The sequence below is a fragment of the Primulina huaijiensis genome, chromosome 18 (genome assembly GCF_012295235.1).
Source record: "Primulina huaijiensis isolate GDHJ02 chromosome 18, ASM1229523v2, whole genome shotgun sequence".
Lineage (NCBI taxonomy): Eukaryota > Viridiplantae > Streptophyta > Magnoliopsida > Lamiales > Gesneriaceae > Primulina > Primulina huaijiensis.
This window is the reverse complement of record NC_133323.1, coordinates 4,036,817-4,054,533: the sequence shown is the minus strand read 5'-3', so window position 1 is coordinate 4,054,533 and position 17,717 is coordinate 4,036,817. Positions and strand designations below refer to the sequence as shown.

At 35.8% G+C, this 17,717-nt stretch overlaps 2 protein-coding genes across 3 annotated transcripts; both read right to left on the bottom strand.

The window, feature by feature from the left end:
• Positions 1–1,547: 1,547 nt before the first annotated feature.
• LOC140964116 (serine carboxypeptidase-like 31) lies at positions 1,548–4,779 on the bottom strand. Of its 2 annotated transcripts, none has more exons than XM_073423651.1 (10): positions 4,369–4,779; positions 3,790–3,921; positions 3,605–3,700; positions 3,423–3,515; positions 3,262–3,347; positions 2,883–3,152; positions 2,668–2,798; positions 2,483–2,578; positions 2,302–2,407; positions 1,548–1,885 (listed from the first exon to the last, which is right to left on the bottom strand). In XM_073423651.1, the coding sequence occupies exons 1-10, from the start codon at positions 4,652–4,654 to the stop codon at positions 1,739–1,741; spliced, it is 1,443 nt and encodes a 480-aa protein (XP_073279752.1). In that variant the 5' UTR covers positions 4,655–4,779; the 3' UTR covers positions 1,548–1,738. The 2 variants fall into 2 exon arrangements, with proteins under 2 accessions (XP_073279752.1, XP_073279753.1); XM_073423652.1 differs by having other exon boundaries at positions 1,552–1,885; positions 3,790–3,897; positions 4,369–4,776.
• Positions 4,780–7,822: 3,043 nt separating this feature from the next.
• Positions 7,823–16,896, bottom strand: LOC140963776 (helicase-like transcription factor CHR28). Its single transcript, XM_073423167.1, has 12 exons — positions 16,493–16,896; positions 16,298–16,337; positions 15,737–16,048; positions 14,315–15,495; positions 13,301–13,372; positions 12,702–12,779; positions 11,728–12,604; positions 10,433–10,563; positions 10,120–10,341; positions 8,740–9,342; positions 8,450–8,659; positions 7,823–8,277 (listed from the first exon to the last, which is right to left on the bottom strand). The coding sequence occupies exons 1-12, from the start codon at positions 16,631–16,633 to the stop codon at positions 8,170–8,172; spliced, it is 3,975 nt and encodes a 1,324-aa protein (XP_073279268.1). The 5' UTR covers positions 16,634–16,896; the 3' UTR covers positions 7,823–8,169.
• Positions 16,897–17,717: the final 821 nt, after the last annotated feature.

Here is a 17,717-nt window from a genome sequence, read left to right as displayed (position 1 = left end):
TATCATAATTTCTTCTGAGGAATCAATCAACACAGAAGAGATAAGTAGCTTATGTTTGTCTTGGCCGCTAACGTAATATGAGATCAACATAGTTTATATATAGTAGTAGCTAACGTGTGAGCATAATAGTTGAATATATTTTATGTATATATAAAATAAAATTTTTTTATCATAATTTTTACTGTATATAATTAATTTAATTTGAAATGAAAGGAAAATAATAGAAATATTTATAAATATGTTAGGAGAAAATGACATTTTTGGTCTTAAAATTTACATTTTTTTCACTTTTGGTCATGTTAACAATGAATTTATATTTTTAGTAATATAACTTGTATTTTATTCAATTTTGGTCATTTCTTAACCGGAGTCTAGCCCGTCGGCTGAGAATTACATATGTGTTGGTCGCGGATTGTTTTGGAAGGTCACATCTAAAAAAATATTACAAATATGAAAGTTTTCTTCAAACAATCACATCAATATCCACGTCCGTCACATGAGCAATTTTATGCAGGCACGATGGATTCCGATAAAAAAGGACCAAACATAAATTTAAAAAAAAAACATACAAGTTGAATGATTAAAAATTCAAATTCACCGTTAACATGTTCAAAAATAGAAAAAATGAAAATTACATTACCGAAAATGTAATTATTCTATGTTAAGCATAAAATAATTTATATAAAATGAAATATTAGAGAGAAAAAAATTAGAGGGAGTAAAAGTGGGTTGAAATTGAAATTTATAGGGAAATTTAATTTATTGAAGACTTAACATATCAATAAGTGATTTAACTTTAATATGTGGTTTGTAAAGATAAAAAAATAGGTCACATTAGAGTACATGTTTCCCATAACATAAAGAAGTGTCGTTGTACACTTTTTACGTGCTTATATAGTTGTATTTTTGTGGATAAATATTTGATAGTCTTTTGAACATATCAATTAATAAAACAATGGCCCAAGAAATTGTAAAAAAGTGGGCTAAAAAATTATTATAACCAATCTATTACCAAATCCAAATGTTTTGTTACAACTCAGAAGTGAATATAACATCGGAACGAAATCTACAAATAAGAATAAGTTAAATAATAATAACTACAGTTTTTTTTTAAAAAACATTAACAAAAATTTCTTGAAACAACAAAAAAATCGTGGAATAATGTAAGACCAACTTCTACTAGCCCCAAATTTCTGTTTATTCCTAGTATTAGACTTCATTCTTGCTCGAGCGAGTGACATAGAGATCACTCCACAATCCACATGCGGAGAGAAAAATAATGTCATCCAACTTTAAAAATATTTTTAATGTAATAACAAAATATTTCGTGTACAAAGAGTAATATAAACAATAAACAGATATTTTCGTGTGTGAGGAAGATGGTGGGTATCGCACAGAATAGTTTTTAAAAATTCTGAAATCCAACTACTATATAAATACAAATCTGCGACATCATCTCTACTGCAGTAACATACAACGAAGTTATCAACGCTGACATCAACATGAGACATGTTTTAATGATGTAATGAATATGTTTGGAGGAACGTTAATAAGTTATAATATCATTCTTTGTGGGTTATTTCTTTTAAAATAATAATATATAATTTCTTTATATATATAATACAGTACAGTTAGTATTACATTGTCTATCAATCATACTGAGTTTCACAGACATACATTCCGGTATATTAATGGATGTAATGTCGGTATAATTCTTTGGTGGGCAGCTTGAATTCCTTCATCTGTGGGAAGGTAGGGATTCCCCATAAAGAAATGACGAAAAGAAGGCAAGGGACTCGCTAGGTTTGAATATGGGCACTGCATGGCCTGCTCCTCTGAATGTTGCAAATGTTAGCCCATAATACTCTTGAATCCACCCACCAACCTGCACCAACTTCAATTTGTTTGATTCAAATCTATACTAAATTACTTTGAAGATCATGAAAATCAAACTGTTTAATTTCAGCCAGGTCATGTCAATCGAGAAAGCGGGCTAGCTAGCTTCGAGCCACCCTGTTTGGCGCTAAGTCGATCCACTCTAAGTCTATGACTATGAGTTGAAACTTGAAAATTTTGATAACCTAAAAGTGTCTTGTCTGGCATGTTTGCTCCAAGCATTCTCTTTATTTATTCAGGTTGGGTCTTTATCTTAAGTGGGCACAAAAATAATCAAATTGATCTCTCTTTCTTGTATATTTTCTATATAATTTTTGCTTCATCTTTTCACAGAAAGTTGAACAGAGTTTGCAAGCCAGGCCCTGATGTCATGGATAACCAGGTTAAGATGAAACGGAGTTTAACCTGTTTCTGATGGTACCAAGGCCTCCACTGATTCTTGATCGGAAGACCCAACATGCTTAAACTGTACCTCGTCGACAGAACAGGAACTCTGCCATCAGTATCTCCACTGCCATCAAAGTTCAATGTAAACTAAGGCATGTATAAAAGCATGCGGCCATTTATAAGTTCTAGCAGCGTTCACCTGTACACCCATATTCTGAGTCCGGCGGCTATAAGCTTCCTATATATGGGGAGAACGGATCCTTTTGAATCCGACCAATTGCCAAAAACTGTCATACTGCATAAAATATAGTATTCAGGAAAAAAATAATGTATCCATCGACATGAACTGCAAATTCAAAGCAGAGAAGTTCGAATTTGAATTACTTGCAGATGCTCCAGTTCTTGAGGTTACTTCCGTCGTAAACATGGAGAGCTCTCTGAACTTCAGGACGATTGTAGTATGATTTCGCGTAGTCATCCAGGCAAGGGTCGTAACCACCCATCACCCTTGGCATCTAATCAGAAAAGGGGTAAGTTTTTTTATGTAAAAACGAGGAACGAATTTAATCGTTCCACGATTATCTTAGATGAATTTTTACCATCTTCAGTGAGCTCCTGGCTGTGACTAGAGGTGATTTGTTGCCGATGCAGACTGATGTGTAAAGGCTATAGATATCTATGGCTCTATATTGGTTAAGCAATTCGTCCACGGCATCAGCACATTCTGTGTCATTCCACGGGTTATCGCTGTAAAAGTTGCAAGATTTCACAATCGTTTTGTGTGTTTCATCGGAGATAACGGCATGGCTCCAGGCATAATCCACCATGCCTTTCCAGTCCTCGGCATCAGAAGTTTCCGGATTACCTAGCTATGATGATGGTAATAGTTACTTCTTCTCGAAAAAATTCTTGGTTTTATTGAAAGAGTTGCCAACAATAATTAGTTGCTTGCATAAGCTTGAGGGAGGAGTAAATTACCAGTATGCCTCTAAGATCTATGAATGAGGAGCGATCTATTTTATTTTTGTCATGAATGAGTTCAGCCAATTCGGGGATGTATTTCCCTAGTTAAACATGACAAGGATATATTAGCAAGTGAAACTGTACAAAGAACACCGGTGAAAGGGTGAAAAATATACCTGCGTAGCTCTCTCCAGCAATATAAAATATTTGGTTTCGATATGAGGGAAACTTGACGAACCACTTGTGCAGGAAAGCATAAGCATCATTTGCTGGTAAAAGGGTATGCATAGAAGTCACGTGATATTTTAATGAAACCCATGGTACAAGATTAGTGTTAGGTGATCGATGGATGAGTTACCTGTAAAGTCATCTCCAAGATTATCATAATCGCCACTTGTGTTCGAGTACGAAAACCCGACACCAATTGGAGATTCTAGGAACAATAAGTTTGCTTCTGTAGCATCAAAAAGGATATCATATTTCAAATTCCCTTCATTTACTTCTTATGTTTCACAAGGCATCTGGTATAACTCAAAATCAAACCTGTGTTCCATGCAAAAGAGTTTAATTTTAAGCCACTTCCATCTGCATTGACTAGGAAAGGTCCTATCTCTTGTGTTGCACCATAGCCTACCGAAGAACAACCAGGACCTAGAAGACAGAGTAGCTTGTCGCCTTACAGGAATACAGGAAACAAAGCACCAAATAAATTAAGCAGGTCCTATAAAAATGGTGCATGGGGTTGAGTCGGAAAATAGAAAGTTATGTTCACACTTCACCAAAAGTGTAAAAGTACTCAATGCTGTTTGACAGCGAAATTGTATAAAGAATAAAAGAATTAAGAGCCACCCAGAACTGCTAAAAAGATGTAGAACTAAATATTCGACACTTTCGGAACAGGTAACCACGCTGTTCAAATCTTGTAAGCTATGCAGAAATCCAGATATAGCATTTTGAATCTTGTAACCTATGCAGAAATCCAGATATCGCATTTTGAATGTCTTGGTGAACAGGACGGCAAGAGAAAAGGTTGCCCCCATCAAATAAGAACAACCAACTGAAAACAATAATAACAATAACTTGTCAGGATAGTATGCATACACAACCTTTTATCAGTCTTACCTCCGTTAAGCCAGAGGACTAAAGGTTTTTCGTTAGAAAGGGCCACGGCCTCATAAAACCAATAGAAGAGAGCTCTTCCATTGGTTTCATTAACTGTGACATAACCGGCATAATGTCGAAAGTTTACACTAGGTTGCCCCAGAAGTGTCGTCACACGATCCTGATCAACGGCCTCAAGATTGGGTTTTGTTTCATTATACCAGTGCCAATGTCTACAATCTGCAAATTGTTCAAGAGAAACCATAAGCAGTAAAAGGGAAAACACTTGTATTAGTACAAGACTCATTGAAATTCCGAATACGGTTGCTGAAGTTGAAAATATGCTAAGACCAACATCTCTATTTATACTTGTGGAAAGCTAAATTTTGTATGAATTTTAGATTTGTCTTTTGGCCACGAGGATGTGGAAAATTGGCGTTTATTTTGGTGGATGTTCGGCCACTGCATGGCATGTTGTAAAAGTTGAGAATATTGTAGAGATAAGATAAACAAGCGTGATTCAGAACGGAGCATTGATTTTCTATGCGGGTTGTTGGATCAAAGCCACGTGGGAATATTTATAAATTAGAGTAACATATTTTCAAGATTGTTATCAAATTGTATGGCATTTTATGGATCTCGTCCTCTTACACGGTCTATCATATGCATAATCTGTCTTAACATACATGATCTTACCATAGTCTCATTACAGCCTCTTTTAAGTTTTAATAATAATACACATAACCTCATCTTAATTTGGGTCCATTGTCGCCAAAGTAATAGTAGGTCGCATCATTTGGTTACTTTCCAACGTGTTGAAATGATAAAGAATCAAAAGAAAGGTTTCATGTCATTGGACCGTGACATCACCATTCAAATCCAAGGTGCTGACTTTGGCGTGACATCGATCGACTTACGCTGAGATTTGAATCCAGGAATCACTTTTTTTGCATCATCTCTCACTTTACCACATTGACTTGTGTGTTACCAGAATTCGATGGTATGAAAATTGTAATGTTATTTTTTGTGTTAAAAACTATTTTGTGTGATTATATCATCGATTATAATGGGGTGTGTGTTTGTATATATATATATATAGTTTTGATATCCTGCCCACCTACCGTGCACACATATGTAAGCACCGATGAGGTGTCACTCACCCATTGGATGTGATAAGAGTGTTTTTCTTATTCATTAGATTTTCCTCTATTTCTTGATTTTCTTCTTGATTTATACTCTAGAGATCAGATTACCGTGAATGAGTAGCGTGCTCCATCTACTAATCACTTGATTTTCAGAATATGTTCTATGCTAAAAGGGATCCTCTGAAAATCAGTTAACGAGAGACATCTCATCCTCGAAAAAAATCCACTCTCGGGGTGTTGTGTGGAGAAATTGGGACCAACCCTTGCATGAGATAACGTGTTAATGACATCGACTACCCCAGCATCAACGAGCACATATTCCACTATGGTGGTGGCTACTAAGAAGTTGACCTACTCTTTCGAAATCATCATCCAATGGAAGAACATAAAAGAAAAGAAAAGAAAAGACAAGATTCGTAGCGAACCTAACGTGTTGTGGCCACGACTTGCTAGGACAAACTTTCCAGATAAATGGTAATTCTCTTTAAATTTTAGATTTTTGGTAATCGAAAATGTATTTTTATATTTATTATATAAATATATATATACTTTTGATGTTGTAGTTTCGTGTTTCCAAGTCTCTCTCTCAGCTCCACCACTGGGGTACAGTATCTGTATAGGAATAATGACAAAAGGTGTGTTATGGCTTATGGCGTGTAAAAGGCAACTAGTTTGTGAGACATGACATGGAATCCAACTTTAATATAGTTGAGAAATGAGAAGGAAATCATGTATAAGATAAAGATAAATCCAAAGATAAGAGTGGTTATTTGCTCAGAACACAATACAGAACCAGAAATCTGACCGTGACTAATACCGTCTTAGTCCAATTAGGATCATATTGATATTCAACGGTACTGGATAACGTGAAACTGTTCAATGTCAAAAAGAAATTAGCCCTCCAACATATTATGTTCGTACAAGGTTTGTATGTAGAAATGAAAACATTACGTTCATACAGAATTTATGCTCTAAATACGTGTACGATGACACAATCGGGAACATATTAGCTAGGGAAAGCAAGTGCACCTCAAGTATAGCTCAGTACTCTCCCCTAGTGAAATCTAAAACTAGTTGGGAGAAAAGAAAAAACCAACACTGCCTCGTTCTCTAACAAAGATTTGAAGGGCAAACACAGGGACCCCTAATAGGGGAAGTCTCAAATAAGCCTGTCCAATTATCAACTTTGGAACAGCTCACATTCAACTAATTCGTAGTTCTAAGACGAGTATCTATGTTTTCCACAATGGACAAGCATGAGGGTGTAAAAAAGTCAGGTAGAATTACTAATGAAAACATTTTCTCCAAGAAGGTTCGATAGAGATACACAGCGAATACGCGTCAGCATCTCTTGTAGAAATATGAATCTATAAGAAGAATAATTCAATCGCTCACTTTTTGTTGTAAATTGTTTAACGTTCTTTGCACTATCATATATTTTATTCAACATAATTAAATAATCAACCGATACCCAAAATTGGAAGAAAAAATTATACCTGCTCCACTGACCTATCCGAAACCCTTAGAAATTCTTGTTCGTATTTACCTTCATCGATGTGCTAAAGGATTCTCAGGATTTGACTGACAGCCCTAAGCTATCATTTCATAGTTCTGATATGAAGAATTTATGGGTGCAAGATAGAGGATACCACCCATCCAGGACCATCTCTTTCATTGAAAATTTCTAATCAAACTTCCACCAATGGTGGATGAAACCAAGATAATCTATTCCCACTCAATAAAAGCATATTGGAACCATGTGAATAAACCCTTTTAGGCAGCAAACTTTTGTCACCTCTTTTTTATAATCCTCACATTTTAAAACAAAAATTTATATCAGTTTTCTTATCAATCGACTAAAAGATAAGATCATTTTCGCTGAATTTAAGCTCTTAGTCAAAAAGTGCGAAGCATTGTTCACTTGAGTTGATTGATAAGAAACCTGCATTACAGATCAACAGTATAATTTGATGTGGTAACACCACACAAACAAATGATAGTACCAAAAAGCTCAAAGTCACTCCATATGTTTGGATCAACATATTAATTTACTTTTGACAATGCACGGCCACAGATGTATCTTGATGCAGTGTCAATACAACATAATTTTTAAAGAAAAAGAATAATATGTTGCCAATAAAAAACTCAGAACTCGTGCAAAAAAGGTAAGAAAGTCGAGCCTAAATGCGTTATAGAGATCTGTACACAAAATCGAATAGCACGTTTTTTGTCCCTACATTTATCTGCTGCTGTGTTACAGAAGTCAAAAGACCAAATTTAAGAATAAAAAAGAAATCTCTGGCCAATAATCAGGGAAAAAATATACGGTATAAATCAAACCAGACAAACTGCTTAGAAATTATCTTCATAAAGACAAGAACTGTCAGGTGAGGGTCAGAGGAACATATACAATATAATCAAAAGAATTTCTAGTGTTACCTCAAGGTTTCTATCTTTCGCAACGTTGAGTCTCTAATGCTATACAGAAAGTGAGAAGAAAGAATAACTTTATCTAAAAATGGATCGGGTGATTCTTCATGGAGAACCATAATGCTGTATGCTAAAGCTTTTTACTAATTCCTGTTAATCCTAAAGATTTGCCTTGTAAAAGAATCAGCTGCCACTGATAGCTTTGGAAGAATATGAAAAGAATAACCACTGATATCATAGAAAACAATTAATTAACCCGAAAGAGATACTTCAAATCTTCCACGGTAAGCCGTGTTTGTCTGCCACCGGTCTCATCCTCTCCGAACGCTGCTGCAACCATTTCTCTCTTCCTTTGCTGAACAAGGAGAAACATAATGAAACCAAAGAAATACAAAATACGTTAAATGCATGCTTTGAATTTATTTCTTAAAGCTTAAAATGACTTTCTTCCCTTGCATTCTACCCATTTTGGTTGGGGAGGAAGAATACATGGGATCGAAAATAAAATTCAGTAAAAGCAAAGGTACCTGCAGGGCCAAAATGCGATCTTCTACGGTATCCTTCACAGTCAGCCGAAAAACTGACACGGGACGCGTCTGTCCAATACGGTGAGCTCTGTCAATAGCCTGATCTTCAGTTGTTGGGTTCCACCACAGATCAAGGAGGAGAACACGACATGCGGCCACCATGTTTAATCCAAGACTTGCAGCTTTCAGAGACATGATCATAACAGAAACCTGGTAGAAAGCTTCCATACTTCATTTTTTAAGACAAGAAGTGTTGATATTTTTTAATAAAAGCTAGAGGTCAGACAAACCTCTGGAAGAGAATTAAAATCTTTCACAGCTCTGTCTCTGGCAACAACTGGCATTGTTCCATCAAGTCTACGATACTGAATGGAAGACTTCTTCAAACAAGCTTCAAGCAAGTCCAGCATCCTAGTCCACTGGGAGAACACAATTGCTTTCTCTCCTACAAACTTTGCCAAGTTTGAATTTCTATTTATGTCTGAATTTTGGTTATCTTCTCCTGAATCACGAGCATGTAACTTTTCTGAACAACCACCTTGTTCCAAGGGATCCGAGGAAAGTATTCTTGAGGGACACCCAGAGGGTTTAGACAAAGACGACAACAGCTCAAGGGCAGCCTTGATTTTGGAAGAACCCTCTGGACGACTAAGAGAACAAGGCTCGTTAACCTCAGCAAGTACAGAATCAGAACACGTGGGAGTATTTTCCATATTGAGCTGATCAGATAGTGAAATGCGCAGAGAGGTTATTGAGAATATATTGGATAAGGAAAGATGGGTTTTGCAATTCTTGGACACACACTGAGCGTCATCACCTATTATATGCTGGCAAATGCACTGATTGCAATAAACATGTCCACAAACAGTTACAACAGCATCATCAGGTGGGTCCTAAAACGTAAAAGCAGTTAAATAGCTTGTAAGGCATTGTTTAACAAACATAGACAAATGTAGTTCCATGGTTTTGTGGAATAATATTGACAAATTTACATCAGCGGCGCAGCTGGAGTTAAAGTTGAAGCGTTCACCATGGCATATTTACCGAACATCCACATGTTTAACATATGCAAATTGTATAGTTACACACCAGTTGTCCCAGTCAAAATGAAAAATATGTCAACAGCGCAGAATAGTGAGTATTTCTGTGTACCCTCAATGTGTGTAATTTTTTCATTTGATACATCAGGGTATCCTTGGAATTAATTCACAGCATTCACAAGGAAATTAGCATTCAGGTATATATCAGCAATTCTACAGAAACTGATAACAAATTTGAATCATCTATGGGAGCACAAATAGTAATTACAAAGAAGTAAAAACTTACGCACCAAAATGCTTTTACCCATCAAACAGATGAAACACAAATGACATGCATAACCATAAGCACATTTAAAACAAGTTCATAAGCATATATGAAACAAAATTTTCTTTTGGCATGTTTTTTACGTTTTGTTGGTGTTTCTTATATCCACTTTAGAATTACGTGATCACAAATGGTGATGAGGACAAAAAAATATCTTCAATGAGAACATTAACACCAAGATGAGAAACTCAAAAGCCAATTAAAAAATTGACATAATACACAGAAAAAAACATTAATTAATATAATGATTGAAAACACTAAATAAGTGTCAGCAATCATGAGATAGTCCATAAATAACTACTTACTTTGCAAATCCCACATATAGCTAAAGACGCTTCCAAACAATTGAGAAGAAAAATCTGTTTCTCCCGAGGAAGTTTCTTAGCCACCTCAATGGATGAATTCATTTTTGAATTAGAATCGAATCCCTTAACAAGAAGAGGATGATCACAAGCTTGTCGAAGTCGCAGAAGCATTAACAATATGTTCACATAATTTTGTTTCACAGTTCCTGCTGCCGCATATGCCTGTCAAGATATATATATATATATAAAACCCTGAGACCAGAAGAGCGATGAAAGATATAATGATATCAAGAGTGAACAAAAGAAACCATACAGCAAACTGAGCACGCGACTCTGCCTCAAGCCTGCAGTAAAAATCCCGCTCCTCGTGGGAAAAATCAACTTTTTTCATCTCTATTTTTTTGGGTGGGAGATCGATGATGGGTTCTCCATCAAGAAGAGTACCTATATCACCAAACCACGATGATATTATTAAATCTCCTGACTTCTTTTAGTTTATAATGTCGTCGTGAGTGGTGACAAGCGCAAAATAAAATGCGGAGGGAACATAGAAAGCTCAACAAAGTGAACGAACTTCAAATTTATGATGGACAAAGCAATTTATTGACCAGAGCAGAATCATATTTTCTAGAGTTCAAAAAACCAGAATAGATTACTTAATTCATGCTAGTTATGTGCATGTCTCCACGCCACAAAACAGTTCTAACAACTTCACAAACACATGTAGCCAATGGATAGGCCACCATGGTCATGTTAATATTCCCCTGAAGACTGAGTGAGATATACAAAATCACGGACTCCAAAAATTTGCTCCTTGATTAAATCCAAATTTCAACACCGCAATTATTTTATGATCCTTGAAGGCCAACAAGTAACTGAAACCTCCCAACACATTTAAAGAGACATCACCCAACTTTCATAGGGAACAGCTATACTTGCTGCTAACATTTACAATAGGGTTAACATGACATCAAAGTGGTGGTTCAATTGCGAGCTACTAAAAGGTAATGACATCTGTATAACTACAGGTGGTGATTAAAAACTAAAGTTGAGCAACAGCAGTTAATTAACTTACAATTTATTAAAAAATTTATTGACCACAAAAGAACATAATTATTTCAATTCAATAGTCCATATGAGTTATTTCATGCTATGCATGTACATAATCCTGGATCACAAAACAGACCTAACAGGTTTACAAGAAAAGTTACGAGCATTGATAAGGCAAACATGCTCATGTTGGTTTCCAGCTGAAGACTGACTAGATATACAATCACAAGCTCCTGGATTCTTTTATGTTCAAACATTAATACAACAGATATTCAATGACACTCTTAAAGGCCAATCAGCCATGGATAATCTACTGTCATGTACATCTTGAAAATTCATATGGGATTTATGGAGGAAAAAACACTTGCTTCTAACATTTACAAGAGGTACATAGCATCAAAGTAGCTGTTGTTCACAAATTGACACTGAAGGTACAACATTGGCGGCTACGGGAAAAGAAGTTGAAGAAGATCCAAGACCAATTTATGGGCAAAAAAACTTCAAGAAACTAATGAATAATTTGAGTAACAGCAAACATGAGGATAACAAATTTCTGACCTTTTGTTCGACGTAACATAATAGTCTTCAGCACAGCCTGTAATTTTTTGTAACCATCCTTTGGATTCTTATGAATGGGTGTCTTTAGATGCTCGCAGAAGGTCTTAAAAACAGCATATGGATCGTGCCTGAGAAATCTAAAATAACTATATAGATCGTCAACCGCATTCTGCATTGGAGTCCCAGATAAGCACCATCTTCGTTTCGCGCGAAGGCCCCAACAAGCCCTAGCTACTTGAGTTCTGTGGTTCTTTATACTCTGAGCCTCGTCCAACACAACTCTAAACCATCCAACCTTGGCAAGAGGGCCAGATATACTTTCATATAATTCTTCGTCGATTCCTCTATTTCTCTTCTTACTTCTTGAGGGTTTTTTGTCAGACATGGTTTCGAGAAGTTTCCTTTTTTTACCAGATGAAAATCCTTTAAATGGGGCACCTGTCTGATCATCATTTTCGTTAACAACAGGCTGCTTTGGCACCTCCATGCTCACAATAGCATAAGTTGTCAAAACAACATCATACTTGGCCACCTCAAGAGGATCCTTAGTGCGGTTACTTCCATGATACACTAGAACAGATAGATCAGCTTCAGTTGTAACTCTATTGTGCAATTCATCAGACCATTGCCGGAGAACACTTGTTGGACATACAATAAGGGTGCCAGCAGCAGGCCTGCCCTTAGATTGCAAATGTGTCTGTTCCCTATTGATGTGGCTTCCATAAACTTGAGGAGATTTGGCATCTTCTCTATCATCGTCATCATCTAAATTTAAAGTCTCTGCCTCACTTTGTTCTTCGATAGTCTTAGGTTCTTTAGAAGATGAAGACCTTTCTTTTAGAATCAGAGCAATAGTTGATATAGTCTTCCCAAGTCCCTGCCAGAAGTAGTGAATATCGAAAACATTAGAGAATTGCTTCACGGAAATTATCAGTGAATATACTCTCAAAAGGTCAAAGAAACCCCCTTGTTACCTGATCATCCGCAAGAATCCCGCCAGAACAGCATGCACTTTTTGTCTCCTTGTTAACCATCCAGGATAAAGCAATTCTCTGTTTACAAACTCGGCCAATATTAATTGGGAGATGCTCCAGAAAAATAAAGCTCCCACTCACTCTCATTTTTGGGACAAAATGCAGTGATACTAATCAAAGGTTATGATGGAACTCTTCACATATCTGGTATTATTTCACATGTCACACTTGGTAAATAATTCAAATGGTTGTAAAAGCCAATTGAACTTTTTACCATAATCCAAGAAATCGATAAAACAAATCAATGCAGGAGATCTGGCGTCGTAAGGATATCAAAAACCCAGGAGCGTCGTCGTAAAGTTTTCATCGTTCAAATTAAAAGAAGCGTGTAGATGTACATTACTTAAAAATAAATAATGAATATAGAGAAGAAACAGTATATGGAAATAAAAAAATATCCTACTGTATTTTAAGAATAAAATGGTGACCTTATGTCTATCTTTTATAAAACCCCATAAAAAAAACCATAAAACTAAAGAATCAAGTAAATAAGTTATAACAATAACAAATGCGTACTTCTCAAAGAAACAATAATGTACCTGGTGTTTCAGTAGAGACACGGCCAAAACACCGTCTGGTGGAGTGGCTTCTGATTTTGCCTGTGAAAGATCCTGACAATCACACAACACTTCTTGTAAAACAGTTCTCCAATCAATGAACAAGAAAACTTTTAAAACTCTCAGAAATACTCATGTAGTCACACATTTATCACAGCAACAATAATTCTTCACACCATAGTAAAATGACACCATAAATTGATATAATATATTCGCTCTCCAAGTAATAAGTTTTCTTAATGGTCTAAATACTACATTGCCCAACCATTCATTCACCTGCACTAGAAAACATGATACTAGAAGATCATATGAATCAAATAATGTAACTATAATTAAATTCAGAAAGGAGGAAGCATGTAGCAAAACTTATTTTTCTGCAAAGTATTCAAATCATCATTTACATTTTCAAACAATTTGCATTACAGAAGCAAAACTACAGTGACCCTGGTTCACTTAGAGAACTAAACAAGCAAGAATTAAATCCTGTGACACAATAGACTTCTCCATTCAAGGAAAGTGGACATGATCAACATGCAATTCAAGAGTTAAAGACACTGCAAGAAATTTTAACAGATTCATGTTGTGATAGAAATTTTCAACATCAGCATTCGAGTCTCAACAAACAATCTTTAAAATCAGCATCGAAATTTCAAATGAGGGGACAAATGAGCATAGAATCTAGTGTTAAGACATAAACTGCAATCAGACTCAGGCCAACACTAAACAGAATGTTTCTCAAAGAAAATTTTGTTAAGTATTTGTGATTTCATTATTCTTAGAAAATCCCTAAATATCATTTTTCAACAAAAATGAGAAGAAAATAGACAAAAATAAGAAGAACAAGAGCTTGGCTGAACATTGGAAGTTTGGAACTACCAAAAATTTTACACCAGTTTTACCAATTTCGAAAAAATATCAAGTATTTTTTGAAGTAGCTAGATTATACAGTAGCAGTGAATAAACAGGAAAGGAAGACGGATAATTTTAAAAGTTCACCTGCAGGGCAACACGAAAAATAACTTGTTCAGCATTTGGTTTCAGCCTGGAATGCGCAGTTACGATCTGGTTAATGGGGATCCTAGATGTCAAAGATTGTGAAGAAGCAACTAAATTAGCATTCATGGTCACAGGACTTGATCGTGCTGGAGCACTCATATCCTCAATAATATACAAATCACAGTCGTCGTCAGCATTGTTTTGCTCATACAAGTTATTCTGCAATCTTTGGTCAGGGGTTTTTGGAAGATAAGAACCATTGCAGTTGGCTACACTATTTTCCACCTTCAGGCAATTGAACTCTCTTTTGATAGAACAATTTTGCAGTGTGGCATGTTGTTCTGACTCCTGCAGAACTTGTAGCCATTCATGAGCAACATTAGTAGGGTTGTTTATGCGAGTTTCACTTATAGAGCTACAAGTAAGGGGTTTTCTCTTTGATCTGACAAGTGTGTCTTCTTTTTCATTATTTGAACGTGAAACATGGTTCTCAAAAGAAACAGAAGACAAAGTGTTTGAAGAAGGCTTCTTCATAACTTCAGTAGCAGACAGCTCACCCGCACTCCCATAGTATTTCCTACCGAAAACATCAATTACTTCAGAACCTCTGGAAACTTTGTCACTAGAAGTAAATGCTCCAATATGCTTTTCGAACCTAATGTGATCTTGTATTTTCCTTCGTACATTTGGCAAAGTATTGGGAAAATGCTGTCTCAACTCATTCTCCAACACAAGATTCTCACCAAATTCATTCAACTGAATTCCCCTATTTAAAGAAACCGAGCTAACACTTCCACAATTGGCACGGTGCTGCCCAAGCTCACCTCCAACCTTATCCATAAAGGGAGTCAAGCTAATGAGTTCTTCCATTGTGTTATCTCCTTCATCCATCATGTGCACCATCCGACCATCATCATTAGCTATTGTGGTGATTTCAGAGATGTACGGAAGGTGTTGATTTGTTGGAGAAAAATATGATGGATTACCTGGGCTCAAAAAGCACAATTCGCCATTTTCAGATAAAATATCTTGAACATCCGCTCCAGTAACTTCACAAGAACTAGAGTCGGTGTGAGATGTGTCATATGAAGACATCTCCCTATCGATAATAGATAAATCTTGCTTTTGCGCAAAAGAAATCCCAAGATCACTTTCTTCCATTGATTTCTTGTCGTATAAATCTGCAAACCAAATAATAAGTATCAAGTGCAATGAACAATAGTTAAATCATCGAATGCGACAAAAGCACTAAAATCAAGTCCCGTGATCAAGCTTTATTTACAAACAGCCATCAGCTCTCAAGCAACCAAACAGATCATGGTTCAGGTAGCATAAATCTAAGGAACTCAAATATAACATTATCATCATATGAAAAATAAATATCCCACTGTAGCAGGGTTTCTCTAGTAGGAGTTTTCTCACCGTCGTTTTGGAAATAAGATGCTGCAATCTGAGAACCACCATCAGAATAAGTATACAAAAGGTCATTTCCCTGAAAAGGTATACGATCGTTGATGCTCCTGGAGCACATGTTCTCTTCAGAACTAAGCTGTGATGTAGGTTGGACCCTTTCATTGTTTGGAGCTATAGAAGTCCAACCAGATTCTGATAAACCATCTAAACTCGCATTCCCATGATCCAAAGCCTCGGAATAGTTAGAATGAGACAGGACACCAACTTCGGGAAACTCAGCTCTCATTAAACTGGTAGTGGTGGCTATTGAATTCTGTGATCCTATGAAAAACAAAATATCTGATAATATGAAGTGGAAAAAAGGTGGCAAACTTGACAGAAATCACTAATTTCTAGCATCGTGATGACAGTAAATAATAACATAAATCAACTCAAGTGAATAGAATGAAATCAGTGCCCACTGATTATTATCCGGTAAGACGTCATGGTAACTTGAGAATAGTAAGAAGAACAAGAGAAACACAAAACAACAATTAGTAAAAAAATACAAACCAAAATCTTCTCACCAACCTTGATTAGAGTTGTTAAAAGAAAAATCTTCCAACCTACCCTGAAAATCGAAAGAGAATTAAACTAATTTACTGATCTACAAAACTAAAAAGATAGAGAAAAAACTAGCGAATATACTCGGTGCTAGATATACTAACTACATGATCAAGATTTCACAACCAAATAAATCACAAGCTTGAAAAAAAAAAAAACAACCTGCTCAGGATCAGGCGGTTCTCCTCCCATTACTTCCCAAAAAGAATCGAGATCGATGAGAACGTCATCAAATCCATCGTCCGTGGAGAATAATCCGTCCATTATCATCGAAGATCTCTCATCGGCTTTCGCCATCATCATCTCAATCAGTTCCCCCCCATCAATTAAGCAAACCCAAATTTCCACGAAACTCCCCTTTACAAAAGACGAATACGCCGACAACGCAAAGTTATCGCTAACGAAAAATAACAAAAATCCGAATATCACCCAGAAATTCAGTTGAGAGTTCCAAGAATTTTGCGAGATTTACAAGGAACACGGAAGGTGCACTGAAATTTGGGGGCGTAGGTTAAAAACTGGATGAGGCTATTCTGGAATCGAAGTTTTTAATTCTGACTATTCTCTGCGTTCTTATTACTTATTGTTTAATTTATTTAAATTTAAAAAGCACCGGAGTACGTGCTAAAGGAAGCCGCGTCGTTTGTTTCCAATTAGAAAAGGGTGAAAAGATTAGGAAAATGTCTATGAAATAAATACCTAGCTGGCACGAAAACTCTTGGGTATTTACGGTTTGTACCAAATTAAATTATTTTAAAAGATGAAAGCAGATAAATATATTTTATTTCCATTTCTTTAGGAGCTTATATTAAAATAACAATAACATACAAGTTTTGATATATAAAATATCATCAGACCTTGACCATTGCAAATCGGCACCACCCTTTCTTCCATAAAATAAACTCAAAATTTTCATTTAATTTTATTTCCTAAAACTTTTGTGTGTGTGTGTATATATAGTTTGAATTAAAATTATTAGGTCAGTCAAAGTGACTCAAACCAAATAAGATAGATTGAAAGATAAAAGCTCGTCAATTTTTTTTCCTAAATCTGAATTGATCAGACAGTAAGTAGCGTGCAAGAAGGAAATCGTGTGATGAAGTCATAACTGGTGGCTGAAGTGGATGAGATCTTTAAGTAAATCACAGAGATGAGAGGAATGGAGAAACCGCTCAGGTTGACACAAAAAACATGAACAAACAGCAGAAAAGAAGATAACTCAACTGACAAAATTCAGCAAAATCCGCAAAAATTATCTGCAATTAGTCTTTATTCAAATATTTTAGTCACTAGTATATTATATATACTAGTGATCGAAGTATATTTGTTATGTGTATATGATAAGTGCTATTTTCTATTGTATATACTTAGTAATCGAACACACACA

Coding starts and splice junctions, on each gene's coding strand:
- LOC140964116 (XM_073423651.1), bottom strand. CDS start 4,654: ATGAGTCTTGTACTAATACAAGTGTTTTCCCTTTTACTGCTTATGGTT. Junction 3,516..3,604: donor TCTTGGAGATGACTTTACAG/GTAACTCATCCA, acceptor CCCTTTTACCAG/CAAATGATGCTTATGCTTTC. Junction 3,348..3,422: donor TGCTGGAGAGAGCTACGCAG/GTATATTTTTCA, acceptor ATGTTTAACTAG/GGAAATACATCCCCGAATTG.
- LOC140963776 (XM_073423167.1), bottom strand. CDS start 16,633: ATGATGATGGCGAAAGCCGATGAGAGATCTTCGATGATAATGGACGGA. Junction 15,496..15,736: donor ATCTTATTTCCAAAACGACG/GTGAGAAAACTC, acceptor TTTGGTTTGCAG/ATTTATACGACAAGAAATCA. Junction 8,278..8,449: donor ATCGCATTTTGGCCCTGCAG/GTACCTTTGCTT, acceptor CTCCTTGTTCAG/CAAAGGAAGAGAGAAATGGT.